The 15347-nt window shown below is 43.1% G+C and overlaps 1 protein-coding gene across 1 annotated transcript in view; it reads left to right on the forward strand.

Moving 5' to 3' along the window:
- LOC125310165 (zinc finger protein 25-like) overlaps positions 1–15347 on the forward strand; it is a 35626-nt gene that overhangs the window by 5346 nt on the left and 14933 nt on the right. Inside the window, exons 4-6 of the mRNA XM_048267340.1 lie at positions 4145–4255; positions 5856–5979; positions 14361–15036. Of these exons, the coding sequence (XP_048123297.1) occupies positions 4145–4255; positions 5856–5979; positions 14361–15036 (911 nt within the window). The remainder of the gene's footprint in view (positions 1–4144; positions 4256–5855; positions 5980–14360; positions 15037–15347) is intronic.

Here is a 15347-nt window from a genome sequence, read left to right on the forward strand (position 1 = left end):
AAGGTCTGTTTGTGATAGCCTATTATAGCTAAGTGGACAGAATTTAGGCTATATGCTCATATTTCCTTTAACTATCAGACAGTTTAAACAGGCCTAGACTGTGTTCGCCTAGCTTTCCCATGCAAACATTACATATAGCCCTACGCTAACGTTACAAGTCTAGGCTACAATTAACGTTAAGACCATACACCTTGTAGCACATTGGTTTACTCTATTGCATTACTTACGTTTTAATAATTTGTCGTTGAATGTTGATGGAGGCTCATCTTTGGGAAATCAGCTCTCTGGATAAAATTGTCAGCCGGAGCAAGAGTTCTCAGAGTTGACGACACGGGGGGTAAATCCAACTAGACTGCATTTCCGGCGGGAACTGCGAAAGTGTGCTTGCCCTGGTCCGGTCAGCAACGTGAGCAGACAGTGGCATACGCTATGCTGAACCTGGCTTGATCCAGGCATTGTAACGGTGCCTTTCAGTGTTGGAGCAGTGGCAATATCCCAAAAGCTCTAGGAGAGGGCTATTCAACTATTGGCTTGCGGGTTGAATGTGATTCGTTGGATTTTACCTTTGGCCTGCCTTCGAATTTAGCTTCTATGACTGAGATCAAATCAATAAAATAAAATGACAGCAGTGATTGGCCTCTCAAACTGGGCTATCAGGTAACCTACAGAGGAATTGAAATTATGAAATATGACCAAGGCATTAAAAAGCTACTTGTTTGTCAGGATACTTTTTTCACTGATTTATTTTAAAAAATATGAGCTATGAGTGTGAATGTTATATATTCCATCCCACAAATTATGTTTTACTGGTTTATTTGACAAATAATCTATATGGATTTGCTCTATAAAGACCGTATGTCTGTTTGGGATTGTTTTGTGAGCCTGGGGTTGTTTTGAGAGCCTATTGATGTAGCCTATCTCAGAATAAAGGAATACTTCATATTACTCTAAACCACCGTCTGTAAATCAACTGTATACTACTGTCTACATTGCACTATATGTCTTGACCTGTCTCTGTATGTTTCATCACCTTTCTATACTTTGCCTCACATTGCAACACAGCTCAGATCTTTGGTTGCTATGAAGGCCAGTCGTTCGAAATGGATGGTTGCTATGGCCAAAGCCCAGTTCTATCTCTGCCGTTGTCAAGCGGGCATATCGTAGAATTCTGATGAACCTTATCTTATTTAAAACATCTCTTTTACTTATCCCACTTCCATACAGTGGGTCCCATTAAGAAGTGGCCACTTCATTCGCGCTTACCGTGATTCACACAGCAGCATTAATAAATTAATCTGTCACCATATGCCTATGCTTACGTTTGCAAAGAAAACATTTTAATTTGATCCACATGAAATGTTACATTTCATGTACATGTTGACAATGAGTAGGCTAGTTTTGGTTGTTGGTGGTGTTATTGCATCCCTTAGTTATGCCTACAATGCAAGTTCCCTCGCGATTGGAAGCTCCTGTAGACAATAGTAGACGATTTCAAAACATCGCGTTAGGAGTCCTTGCCACTTCTTTTAAGCTGTCACAGGCGTAGGGTGCTACTTTTTAGGGCTAAAGTGCTTTGTGAATTACTGTTAGTAAAAATAAAATAGCAGTCCTAAAGTTACACGCGTGAAGGAGGATTTAATGCAAGCATCTCATATCAAATGACCATGGCATTACGCTTAAACAACATAAATCCCAATTAGCAACATAGCACTACATCTCCTCCTCCCTATAGCTAGCCACACAAGAAATTAATGATACTAAATCTCTGCTTAGCATGCTTCTCCGCTTTAGCATTCTAATAACAGAAGGGCACATTTATGTTGACCACTACAACATGACTCATTATGTCTGTAACGTTAACTGTATAAAACACTTACTTTCATAAAGGACGACACCATCCAGCACATGGAAACCGATATTTTAGGTTCTTGGCCACAAACTCAAACGTGTCTCTCTGGCCCTGTTCTAGAATCTTTGCTCTGAAGGCTGTGTTGCTAAGGCAACATCAAATAAACGAAATGATAGTCTTTCAGTATTAAATGTGTACGTGTGATTCCGAATGGATGTGTGTGGTTTGCAATTAGAATAAACAAGAAATAACATTTCCAATAATTTCCCATGATAAATTACATAATATTTGCACTTTCCTTACTTGGGAATCTCACACCGTATTTCAAGTAGGCTACACTAGTGAAATGTAATACAACGTTGCCACCTAGCGTTCAGATAGTTCTAGGCTATTTAACATTAACATTGACATTGATTGTTTATTCTTTCGTCAACTCCATGCTTTTAGGAAAACAATCTTTTTATCATAGTACCCTCTTCAATGAGCAATTACCAGCTTGTTTTTGTAACAGAGATAGCTGTTTATTATCCCTAGGTTTACAGAAACACCTATTCATATTAATACGTAGCCTATGGAGTGCTGCCAACCACTGTTCATTACGCCCAGAATGCCTTGCATGTCTTTACAACAAAAAACAACACAGTAAAACCTAAATGCCCGTGAAACATATGCATTTGCATACTTGTAACATTTTTAATAATACTCTCCCATCATGATATTTAACAATAATGAAAAATTTAATTTGAATACCGTCAATGTGAAAACAACTCTATTATGTAAGCTATATATAGCTACTGTTCTCCTTGCTATTTCAGTTCATTAAGTCCATACTATCCCATGGCAGAGCAAGGATTTCATGATTGGGCAAGGTTGCTTTTGGAGACATTGTGTCTGCTCTGAGACATTGTGCATACATGGAAGGCATTGTGATAGAAGGTGATAAAAGGTGAATGGTGTGAGTTACCAAATACCCGTTGGTGGTTTGCCAAATGATGGAAACTTTTGGAATATTTCTTTTTTTTTTTTTGCCTATGCACCCTCACACTGGAGTCCCCAGTTCATATACAAAATTTGGTATCGATATGTGACCGTGTTCCTGAGATATGGGACGACATCCTGTTTCGAGCTTCGCCCCGATTTCGCTTTTTGGCTGTGACGGGCAAACGCCAAAAATCAAAAATCCTTCCGCTAACATTTGTGAGGCTTGGTCCAAGGATAATGTACGTCAAGTTTCGTATGCTTAGGACCACATTTGTGACCTGTGAAAATTTAGTTTCGCTTTCTGTTCAATCCAATATGGCGGATGAACGGCACGCCCACCTGACGCCATCTTCGCGACCAACTTACACCGTACTGACCGGACGTTTTAAAGTTGGAACGGTGTCTCTGTCTCAAAGGGCCTAGGCGCTTAGGGCTGACAAAAAATTAGGAGACGGGAAAAATAATAATAAAACTTAAGAAGAACAATAAGTGTGCTGCTTTGCAAGCACACTTAATCAGCAGAAAGAACCGCATCACAACAGTAGGCTAAATGCAACAAACTTTTTTCCCCCCATGTTAAATTCATTTCTGGTAATCATGAATTGGTTTCTTTTATTTGATGTAGGCTAGAGAGGAGGATGCATGTTTCACATTAGTGTCAATGTGTCAAATCAGGCTTTGGATCAGAGGAATTGCTCAAGCTTAACATATGGCATAGGCTACAAGCTTAATTCACGGCATACAAACAGCTTCGCGGATGAAATATAACTAATATCATTTTTATTGTCACCAGGCCTATAAGTAGGCTATTTATTGTGTAACCTACAAGTGAACGATGACACCATAGGCTACACTGTGGCGGAGCAAGACCCCATCAGTCGGATAGCTAAACAATGTAACTGTGTTCAGAACGTAGGCTAGCCATATGGGCTGCAGATTTGTCTTTGGGCTTGTAATCACCTGACACATCATGCCGCATATATGTCCTGAATAATGAGAGGCTAAGTGCGGATTTGATGCACTTAACTTACTCAAGACTTTCAGAAAACAATTTTGAGATGACGTTGGCCATTGTGCTTTTACAGTGTGTTAAGTGAATCTCGTGATATTATGTTGCAGCGGCGCTGCGCCGCTGTTAAATACATTGTAGGGGAAACACTGAATGAGCATGTTAAAGTTGGCATGGTAGTTGATGATGATTCCAGCATATGCAGATCTTTTCTTGGTCTATCTACTGTAGGTACTTTCTGCTGTAGAGTTGGAAATGACTGGCCTCTGCTGTAAAGGTGTGTGTGTGTGTGTGTGTGTGTGCAGGATGTGTTTCCGGATGTGTGTTGCTCCCGTTATGATGAGGTGCTGCAGGTTCTCATGTGGGACTTCCTCAGGAGACTGGAGAAGCTGCTGCCAGTCCCCGATCTGCTGCAGGTCAGTCAAGCCCAGATACATAGTGATCATTTACATGCTTTAGGATTAGACCAGATGCATAGTGATCATTTACATGTCTCCTTAGGATTAGACCAGATACATGGTGATCATTTACATGTCTCTTTAGGATTAGACCAGATACATAGTGATGTTCATTTACATGTCTCTTTAGGATTAGACCAGATACATAGTGATCATTTACATGTCTCCTTAGGATTAGCCCAGATACACAGTGATCATTTACATGTCTCCTTAGGATTAGACCAGATACATAGTGATCATTTACATGTTTTAGGATTAGCCCAGATACATAGTGATCATTTACATGTCTCTTTAGGATTATACCAGATACATAGTGATCATTTACATGTCTCCTTAGGATTAGACCAGATACATCCACATTTAAACCAGCACACCAGATACATCCACGTTTAAACCAGCACAGACCAGATACATCCACATGTGTCATGGCTGACTGTGTTAAATCTCTTGCAGGTTGTGTCGTAGCTGACTGTGTTAAATCTCTTGTGTCGTGGCTGACTGTGTTAAAGCGATGGTTCGGAGTAATTTCACCCTAGGGTCCTGTGCACCATGACCCCGAGCCACCCTCCCAGAACCTTTTTTCCCTTGGTCGAACCCTGGTCGAGTAGCGCTGTCAGAAACTAATGACGTTCTGCAGTCGTAATGGAACCAACTTTTATCTCGTAAATTACCCCACTAATAATGCCCTTAATGGTACGAAACTTCTACAGTAGTACAACTATGACCTTTAGTCCAATAACGAGGCATTAGAAAGTTAGCTATAGCAAAGCCTAAAAATATTATGAACATGGAGTATTCCCAGTTATTGACCCTTATAATGAGGTCATTTGAGAGCTCTCGAAACATGAATGAGCATTTTAAGTTGGCATGGTAGTTGATGATGATGATGATTCCAGCATATGTAGATCTTTTCTTGGTCTATCTACTGTAGGTACTTTCTGCTGTAGAGTTGGAAGTGACTGACCTCTGCTGTAAAGGTGTGTGTGTGTGTGTGTGCAGGACGTGTCATCAACGTTTTTTGGTATATCCAGTTTTTAATATTTTTTTCCGAAGTGTTTACAACTTAGTGTTAACTAATAATTGTTGCAAACTGGACTACGAACAAAATATTAGTGCATTCCTGGATCTACATCCTTATGCATGCTTCCTGCCAAGACTTTTACGGGCTTTTCCCAAATCACGGAAGAAACGTCGACGCAGCGGTATAGTAGCAGATGCAGAGGCAAGTGTTATTTAAATAAACTCCTGGTGCACTTACAAACTTTCTAATGCCTCGTTATTGGACTAAAGGTCATAGTTGTACTACTGCAGAAGTTTCGTACCATTCAGGGCATTATTAGTGGGGTAATTTCGAAAAAAATTTGGTTCGTTTTACGACTGCAGAACGCCATTAGTTTCTGACAGCTTACTCGACCAGGGTTCACCAAGGAAAAAAAGGTTCTGGGAGGGTGTTTGGCTCAAGGTCATGGTGCAAAGGACCCTAGGGTGAAATTACTCCGAACCATCGCTTTAAATCTCTTGTTGGTTGTGTCGTGGCTGACTGTTAAATCTCTTGCAGGTTGTGTCGTGGCTTGATGGCTCTGCTGCGTTGGCCGCTGACTGCACTGAGTGCATCGCCCACCCTGAGAATCTGAAGGCCTTAACCCAGTGCACTGAGGTCCTCGCTCGCCTGGATCCTCCTAGTAGGTGCTTTAGTCAGACATCACCACGTGTCCTAGTTAGGGGGTATACATCACTATGTGTCCTTGTTAGGGGCAGACATCACCACGTGTCCTAGTTAGGGGGCAGACATCACCATGTGTCCTTGTTAGGGGGCAGACATCACCACGTGTCCTAGTTAGGGGGTATACATCACCATGTGTCCTTGTTAGGGGGCAGATATTACCATTTGTCCTAGTTAGGGGGCAAATATCACCATGTGTCCTTGTTAGGGGCAGACATCACCACGTGTCCTAGTTAGGGGGTATACATCACCACGTGTCCTAGTTAGGGGGTATACATCACTATGTGTCCTAGTTAGGGGGCAGTATTATATTAATACACAGGATTAGGTGTTATAATCCCTTGTGCCAAAATCCAAGGTAAAAACACATTCAGAAGCCCCTGCCCAAATTAACTTAAAAAAAGTACGCTAACCACCAATCTGCCAACCAATGGTCACAAACACAAGACAAATGGCCCATCTAACAGCAGTATACAGTAGGCAGCATGTCATTGGGGTTATCAAGTAGGCATTCACCGATGTTTCGTTAAGTTAGGCCCACGACACCTCATGAAGGCTTAACAGTGAAACCAGCGTCCTGGAGACACTCCCCTCCATGTTGCCACCATATTACCACATTGAAATATCCAATATATATCCAAAATACTCTTAACTAACCTAGGCATGGTCTTGGTTGGTTAGGTTGGTCCGTCCTGTTGATGCGGACTGAACCATAACCCTAAAAACCACCAACCAACCACCATCGACCCAGGCACGGTCCGTCACAAACACAAACAAATGAGCCAGTTAGCTTACCTTAGCTTACGCCCCATCACAAACACAAACAAATGAGCCAGTTAGCTTACCTTAGCTTACGCCCCATCATAAACACAAACAAATGAGCCAGTTAGCTTACCTTAGCTTGCGCCCCATCACAAACACAAAACAAATGAGCCAATTAGCTTACCTTAGCTTGCGCCCCATCACAAACACAAACAAATGAGCCAGTTAGCTTACCTTAGCTTGCGCCCCATCACAAACACAAACAAATGAGCCAGTTAGCTTACCTTAGCTTGCGCCCCAGGAAGTAAAACTTCTCCTTACCCACAACCATTTACTTGCTCATTCTGCTGCCAAGCACACGTTATTAACCACCTGCCTTAGACTCTACAAATGCCCAATTCAGATAGCAAGCCAATAGCAGATCTGGCCACAAACCCTCGGGCGCCGATTTCAATAGGCCTTAGTCGTGCACTCCAACCTCGCTGGGCTGCCTCCTCTGCTATTTCAGTGTATTTCGCTCTCTTCAGCTCATTGGCCTCTTCCACTCTGTCTTCCCAAGGAACAGTAAGTTCAATGAAATAAACGATCTTCTCTGAATCCGACCACAGAAGTAATTAATCCGATCTAGTGCTCACTATATGTGGAGGTACCGCCATCTGCTGGACAAGATCTACTTTTATTTCCCAGCCCGCTTCATTTTTCAACTCGCCGGTTTTACACTTGGCCTTTGCGGAACAAGGTTTATCCCCCTGACATACAAAGTTAATTTGCCTAACCCCTTTACTAGCTGCTAATGAATTGAATTATCTCCGTTTATCCTCAATTGCCGCTGCCAAACATTTCAATACCTGGTTGTGACGCAACGTATACCGCCCCTGGGTGAGAATGACCTTGCACCCTGATAGGATATGGTGGAGGCTGCCCACACACGAGCAAAGTATGCATTTATCATCCTCACCAAACCATTTACTTAAAGCCTGTGTTGCAGGTTAACCACCACTGTTGATTAATGGGTACATAAAGCACTCAATATATGTATCATTTTTAAAATGTCTCTAAATGGTGTTAAATGCCAGTTTTTGTTGTTTTTAGCATTAGCGGGTTTTTTTTTTTGCAATTCGGTGATGACGTCACTTTGGGGACTACATGATCTGCGCTTCATTCATTTCAATGCATTTCAATGGACATCGCAGTTACTTTCAACATAAAGTTGGTATATTTACACTTCGAATTTCGTCACAGCATTTATATCACAGCTACCCTATGATATACCAATGGTATTAACGGTGCCTGATATCAATTTAGTAATTTTTCTGAATTTCGGGAGGTCTCGTTTTGGAGGGTATGTTTTACATTCATTCCTATGGGAAACGGTCGCGGTTACACTTTCAACATGAAGTTTGTATATTTACACTTCGAATTTCGTTACAGCATTTATATGACAACGACCCTATGGTCTAACAAAGATAACAATGTCTTACGATTTTAGTTTAATGCAATTTTCTGAATTTGAGAGGCCTCGTTATGAGGCTACATAATGCACCTATTCAGTTCAATGCATTATGCTTTTAACGTTACGACACTTTTTTTGTTACTGTCAGTTAACAGCACCGAGTGAAAGTCAACATTTTCTTTATATCTAGTGATAGTGATCATGTTGTTAGGCTACCGGGCAAACTTAGTCAGAAGATCAGAATATAAAGCATCATGATAGCTAGCTATGGGCTAACTTTTTAGTCCCACCTGTGAGCCACCCCAGTTGTTGCAAGCTTCTAGCCGCCGCCTATTAGGCTGGTCGTGTCTTCAGCATGAATATTTTCGATAACTACTGCTCGTGATTGATTGCCATTGACATCGTCAGGGTACGGCTTACCAAAGAGGGAGATAATATGGGCAAGTCGCAGTTTTGCAGGTGCTTGTGTGGGCTGTGCCGTCCCGATGGAAACTGTGGTGGAGAGCTGCAGTAACTAGGGAAGCGAGTGCATTTTGGCCGCTGGTCGAGGAGCTCCCGCCGTGACCAGCATGATCTATCTAGCTATCTATCTACCTGTCTATATACATATCTAGGCTATCTATAGCCTATCTATTTATCTATAATCTGCGCTATCTACTGCTGAACAATCCCTTACTCGTCTCTCTTTACTCCTCTCTCATTACTCTCAAGGGTCTCAAGGTGGGCTTTGGTCTGTAGCCTTCCCAAGGTGACGTAATGCAATGCATTGTGGGGTAAAAGAGAATCACTTCAAACGCTGTGAAATAGTACCTGCTTTTTCGTATTATATTCCGTTTTGTGATACCCAACAATATCAAATACAATGGATAACAGTTTTAAATGTTTATTACCAACAAGCAAATTGTGCAAATTCGTTGGAGAATGAACCCTGCAACACAGCCTTTAAGCTCTAGGGAGATGGGGGCACATCATACGTAGCACCAACATAAATCTGATCCTACCAGCTTCCATGCCCCATAGATCTTTCCATGTAATCAGTCTTTTTTCCACCCCTTCCCAGTTCACCCACTGGCCTTGTTTTGCCTGCGACACTGCCTTAGTACATCTTACAGTCTCCTCCTGTCTATGCATTTCCTCCACTACCATGTTCCTCTTTTCTCCTGCAGAAGCCTTGCTTTTTTGATAAAGGAGTTGATCATTTTTTCCGTCCTTTCTACATTTGACAGAGGAACTTCATAAACTCTCAATGGCTACATTAGCCAAGGCAATAAACCAAACTGCAGACTTAAGCTTACCTGGCAGCCCTGACATGTCAATTTTTGCAATACCTTGCCCTGTCTCAAGTCTTCAACCTGTGACTTGTCACTGAGGCTTGCCCCATACCACCTTCCCAGACTCTTCACTGGTTTCTCCACAACTGTGGGCATCACCTCTTTATTTATAGCAAACGTCTTATCTATTACCTTCCCTTTAACAATTGAGAGACTCCTAGACTTACTTGGCTTTACCTTCATTCTGGCCTATTGCACATTGGTATTTAACTTATCCTAGCAACCAGTTGGTGCATGGAAAGGTTGACGTCATGTCGTCCATGAAAGCCCTAATCGGGGGAGGCGTGGCCCTCCCTGCAACTTCTCCCCGCCCACTACCCGTTTTGAGGCCCTAATAATGACCTCCATTGCCATTGTAAAAGCAAGTGGGGAGATGGTACATCACGCCATGATTCCTATCTTGAGCTGTTGCCACCCTGTGGTGTACTTAGCTGTAGTAAAACCTAGTTGAATATCCAGAAAGTATGCTTCAACTAGACTTTTAATGCTACCTGGGATTCTGAAATAATCAAAGGGCTCCCACAAAAGACTATGTGGTACTGATCTAAAAGCATTAGCCAAATCCAAGAACACAACGTGCAGGTCCTCTCACGCTTTGCTAACTGAATTTGGTGCCAAATCATGCTGGTATGCTCTAAGCACCCGGAGAAGCCAGGGATTCCAGCTTTTTGCACCGTGGTATCAATTAGTTTATTCCTTTCAAGATAACTTGTCAGTCTCCGTGCCACAACACTAAAGAAAATCTTCCCTTCAACATTCAGTAGACTAATTTGCCTAAATTGATTAATCACCACTGCATCCTTTTCTTTGGGAATAAATATTCTCCCATCCCTACACCATGCCTTGGGAATACTCTGCCTTTTCCAAACTCTTTTCATGAATTGCCATCGAAATCTTTAAACATCTGGTGCACTCTTATACAACCGGTAGGGCACTCTTATTAGGTCCCGGGGCTGAAGAGGCCCATGCACATTTTATTACTTCTTGCACCTCCTTCCACCTTGGTGGACTATCGTCACATTGGCTAGTTAATTCACCAATAGGTGGGATATCAGCGGGAAGTGACATCTCTCTGAACCTCTCCCTATCTTTGTGCACTCTCTCTAAGTACTCCTCAAGCTTCTGCTTAGGTTCCAAGAGACTACCACTCTGCTGCATTACGAATAACGACTTAACAAATTTAAATGGGTCTTAATAGAATCCTAGTCAAGCTCGTGATTTCTTCTTCCTATTTTTCCTAATATTTTCGGCTCTTCTTAGCACTGCCAACCGCTCCCTCACATCTGCCTGTACACAGTCAATATCTTCCTTCTCATCATCTGTAGCTTTTCTCCACTGCTTCTTAAGCTGCCTCCTCTCCTTGAGGAGTTCATCTATCTCCTGCTGGCACCTAGATTTGAGTACCTCATGTTGCCGTTTCAATAATCCCAAATCTTTCCTTACCATAGCTATAAATAATGTCTTCCATTTTCTCTCATTTGCTTTCAGCTGTCCCCTTGAGCTGACCCAAGATGCTGACCAAATCACTATTAACATCTTCCCATATTCTACCTTCTGCTGCACCTGGCCACCTGACCCCAGGCCTATGACCATTAATCTTCTCTCTCCTTGGCTAACCGACTGACTTGATGCACTTCTTAATACTCACCACCATCAACATCACCATGTGTTCTAGTTAGGGTGCGGACATCACCATGTATCCTTGTTAAGGGGCAGACATCACGATGTGTCCTAGTTAGGGGTATACATCACCATGAAACCACTTCAGATGATCCAGAACCGCGGTCGCCGCCTGGTCTACAACCAACCCAAAAGGGCACATGTTACCCCCCGCTGCTCATCCAGCTACACTGGCTACCTATGGCGCCGTGATCAAATTCAAGTCTCTAACGCTTGCCTACAAAGTAGTCTCCTCGGTTCTGCTCCCACCTACTTGAATGCCCTCATACAGACTTACACTACCTCCAGATTGGCGGCTCCTCTGATTTAACGACGCCTAGCTCTACCACGGGTACGCTCAAGCCAATCCAAACTTTTTCTCATCTGTTGTTCCTCGTTGGTGGAACACACTGCCAGTTCCTACAAGGGCAGGGACATCCTTTTCCACTTTCAAAAAACTCCTGAAGACCCAGCTCTTTAGAGAACATCTACTCTCATAGCAACACTTACAACAAGTCTTACTGATCCTAGCACTCACCAGCCGTTTTAAACTGACAAGTAACTGCTAAAAACAGCACTCACCAACGCACTTATTCTTACTGTACTCTAATGTTTTTTTGAAACTGTCCTAAAATTGTGAGAATTGTTCTAAAACTTACTGTTTACCATGTTGTTAGTCGCTTTGGTTAAAAAGCGTCAGCCAAATGTAATGTAATGTAATGTAATGTAATGTAATGTAATGTTTCCTTGTTAGGGGTTATACTGTACATCACCATGTGTCCTAGTTAGGGGGTATACATCACTATGTGTCCTAGTTAGGGGGATACATCACCATTAGGGCTGTCACTTTTGTGAAAAAATCCCGTTCGATTTTTGAGACATAAGTGTTCATTGAATCGATTGTAAAATTGATTTTTTATGTCTAAAGACGTTTCCATTTTCAATGCTAAATATAGGCCAATCCACGGACAACTAATAGGCATTAGGACGAACGCAAAGAGGGCGCTTGAAGACCGCAACATTTCGGATGATTTATTGGCTATAAGTTTCGTGCACAATGACAAACAGCAGGAGTGCAACATTCTCGAAAAACAATAAGCAGAGTGGACTGCCATGACAGCAGTGAAAAACATTACTGCAGGCTTCAACGTGGCTGTTTACGATTAAAAATGTCAAACAAATTTCGCCTACGTAGGATCTCACGAGTGCACAGTTTGCATACCGCTTTGTCCTTCTCCATAGTTTGTCCAAAACCCGAAGTGCTTCCATATCGAACTTCTCAAGTTATTAGGACTCATCACTCGTCTTTCTCATGTCGCACAGGTTGATCGCGTTGTCCTCCATTTTTTGGCAAAACACCAGCAGCACAGCAGCCGATTGAAAAAGGTGTTTCCGGTGCGTAAAATTGGTGGGGATTTTCTTTTTAGCTTTCGCAATGCCTACTGCACTTTAGGAATTATTTTCTTTTTCTGCTTGTTTGTGGGTTTTGTTACATCTATCTTTTTTATTTGTTTTAATTTGTTTAAAATGAAGTGTACATATTTGGTTAAAATTGATTCCCTATTTTAGTTTTCGAAACTTGTGTTGGTTGGTCCAATCGATTGTGCAATCGATTTTCGAACGTAAAGTGACAGCCCTAATCACCATGTGTCCTAGTTAGGGGGCAGACATCACCTTGTGTCCTAGTTAGGGGACAGACATCACCTTGTGTCCTAGTTAGGGGGCAGACATCACTATGTGTCCTAGTTGGGGGGCAGACATCACTATGTGTCCTTGTTAGGGGGCAGTATGTGTCCTTGTTAGGGTTTGTCCTAGTCAGGGGACGGATATCACTATGAGTCCTTATCAGGGGTGGACATCACAATTGTATCCTTGTTAGGAGCCAGACATCATTGTTTCCTAGGCAGGAGGAAGTCCTCACTTCATGGTGTTCTTTGCCTCCGCCTCGTCCATTAATTCCATATTTAACAGGATACCACTGGAGTGGAAGTTTGACGAGGCGCTGTGTGCGTTTCCCTTACTGGAGTTTTTAAAAACTGAAGTTTTTAAAGTATATTTTTTGGGTGGCTTTTATGGCTTTAATTAACAGGATAGAGGAGAATGACAGGAAGTGATTGAGAGAGAGATGGGGTGGGATCCGGAAAGGACCACGGGGCGGGAATCGAACCCGGGTCGCCGGCGTACAGTGCAGGTTGTTACGCCACGGCTGGGGCCACTGGAATGGAAGTTTGACGAGGTGTTGTGTAGGGCTGTCACTTTTGTGAAAAAATCCTGTTCGATTTTTGAGACATAAGTGTTCATTGAATCGATTGTAAAATCGATTTTTTTATGTCTAAAGACGTTTCCATTTTCAACGCCAATTATAGGCCAATACACAAACAACTAACAGGCATTAGGACGAACGTAAAGAGGGCGCTTGTAGACGCAAGCCAGCAATATTTCTGATGACTTCACTCAAAATGAATGATAACTCAGTAAGCCGACTGCCAAAGTGGACTGCCATTACATCAGTGACATGACTGCAGGCTTCAACGTAGCTGTGTTTTTGTTTACAATTAGAAATGTCAAACAAATTTAGGCCACATGAGAACTTCGATTGCACAGTTTGCGTAGCCTACCGCTTTGTTCTTCTCCATAGTTTGATATACCAAAAATCCGAAGTACTTCCACATCGAACTCCTCAAGTTATTAGGGCCCATTACTCGTCTCTCTACATGTCGCACAGGTTGATCGCGTTGTCCTCCATTTTTTGCCAAAACACGAGCAGCACAGCAGCTGATTAAAACAGCTGTTCCCGGTGCGTAAAATTGGTGGGAATTTTCTTTTTAGCTTTCGCAATGCTTACTGCACTTCGGAATTCTTTTTATATTCTTATATTCTTGTTTGTGAATTTTGTTACATCTATCTTTTTTATTTGTTTATTTCGTTTAAAATTAATAGTGTAAATATTTGGTTAAAATCGATTCCCTATTTTAGTTTTCAAAACTTGTGTTTGGTCCAATCGATTGTGCAATCGATTTTCGAACGTAAAGTGACAGCCCTAGTGTGTGTGTGTGCGTGCATGTGTGCATGTGTGCATGTGTGTATGTGTGCGCGTGTGTGTGTGTGTGTGTGTTTCTCTGCCTCCATTCCCAGGCGCCCCCACAGTGCTGGGGGGAGTCATCATCTCCCTGCTCCACACCGGACCACACAGGACTGCCACCAGGGGGCAGATGGGCAGCACCACAGGGGGGCAGATGGGCAGCACCACGGGGCAGATCCGTAGCACTTGCCCTACACAGCATCTACATCTGGCTAAGGGTCAGCCCCCGAGTGACCCTCTGACCTCTGTGGAGACTGTTACCAAGACCACATGCACAGAAACGGAGCTGGGGACGAGTTCAACTGAGATAGAAGCAGAGGAGGAGCCGGGAGGAGGACACGGGGCATGGGAGAGGCAGCAGGGAGGTGTAGAGGAGGTGGACGTGGAGATGACCGAGAGCAGTGGAGGAGAGGAGGAGAAGGAGGAGAGCAGTGACTGGGTGTCCGAGGGGGACAGGATGAGCCAGGGTCAGTCAGGGGAGGCAGAACTCCAACAGGAAACACACGGGCAGGGTTCCACCGCCACTTCCTGTGTGGACGCAGAGCGGGCGACTGGTGGGACTGCTCCTGACTCCGCTGTCCCGGTCGGCTGGAGGAGGTCACAAAGGAAGCCAAAGAAAACCTGGAAGGTCAAGGTCGTCCACGCACAGGTGCAGAGGACAAAGGTCAATACCCAGGAGTTAAAACATGGCCGCAGTTTGAAGTCAAAGAACGTCAACTCCAGTGAGAGGTACTGAAAAACATGGCTAGTTTGTTTTGTGAAAATGAGATGGTGAAAAAGTGAACTGTTAAAGGCACACCAGGCAAGCCTGATGCTTTTTCTCTACAAAACTCCCCCTAGCGTCTGTACGTGTCGATACGTGTGCGAACCCTCGCTCGGTCTGAAGCTCTTTTCCTTTTCTTTGCATCTTCCGTCAAGGGTTTTCGCTGCTTCTTCGCCGGCTCTGCCATTATACACACGTTTGCAACAATCGCTAGCGTTTCGTTAGCCTGCCTCTGTGCTGTGGATGCAGGATGTAAACTGATCTTGCTTCCCACGAT

The sequence above is a fragment of the Alosa alosa genome, chromosome 17 (assembly GCF_017589495.1).
Source record: "Alosa alosa isolate M-15738 ecotype Scorff River chromosome 17, AALO_Geno_1.1, whole genome shotgun sequence".
NCBI lineage: Eukaryota > Metazoa > Chordata > Actinopteri > Clupeiformes > Clupeidae > Alosa > Alosa alosa.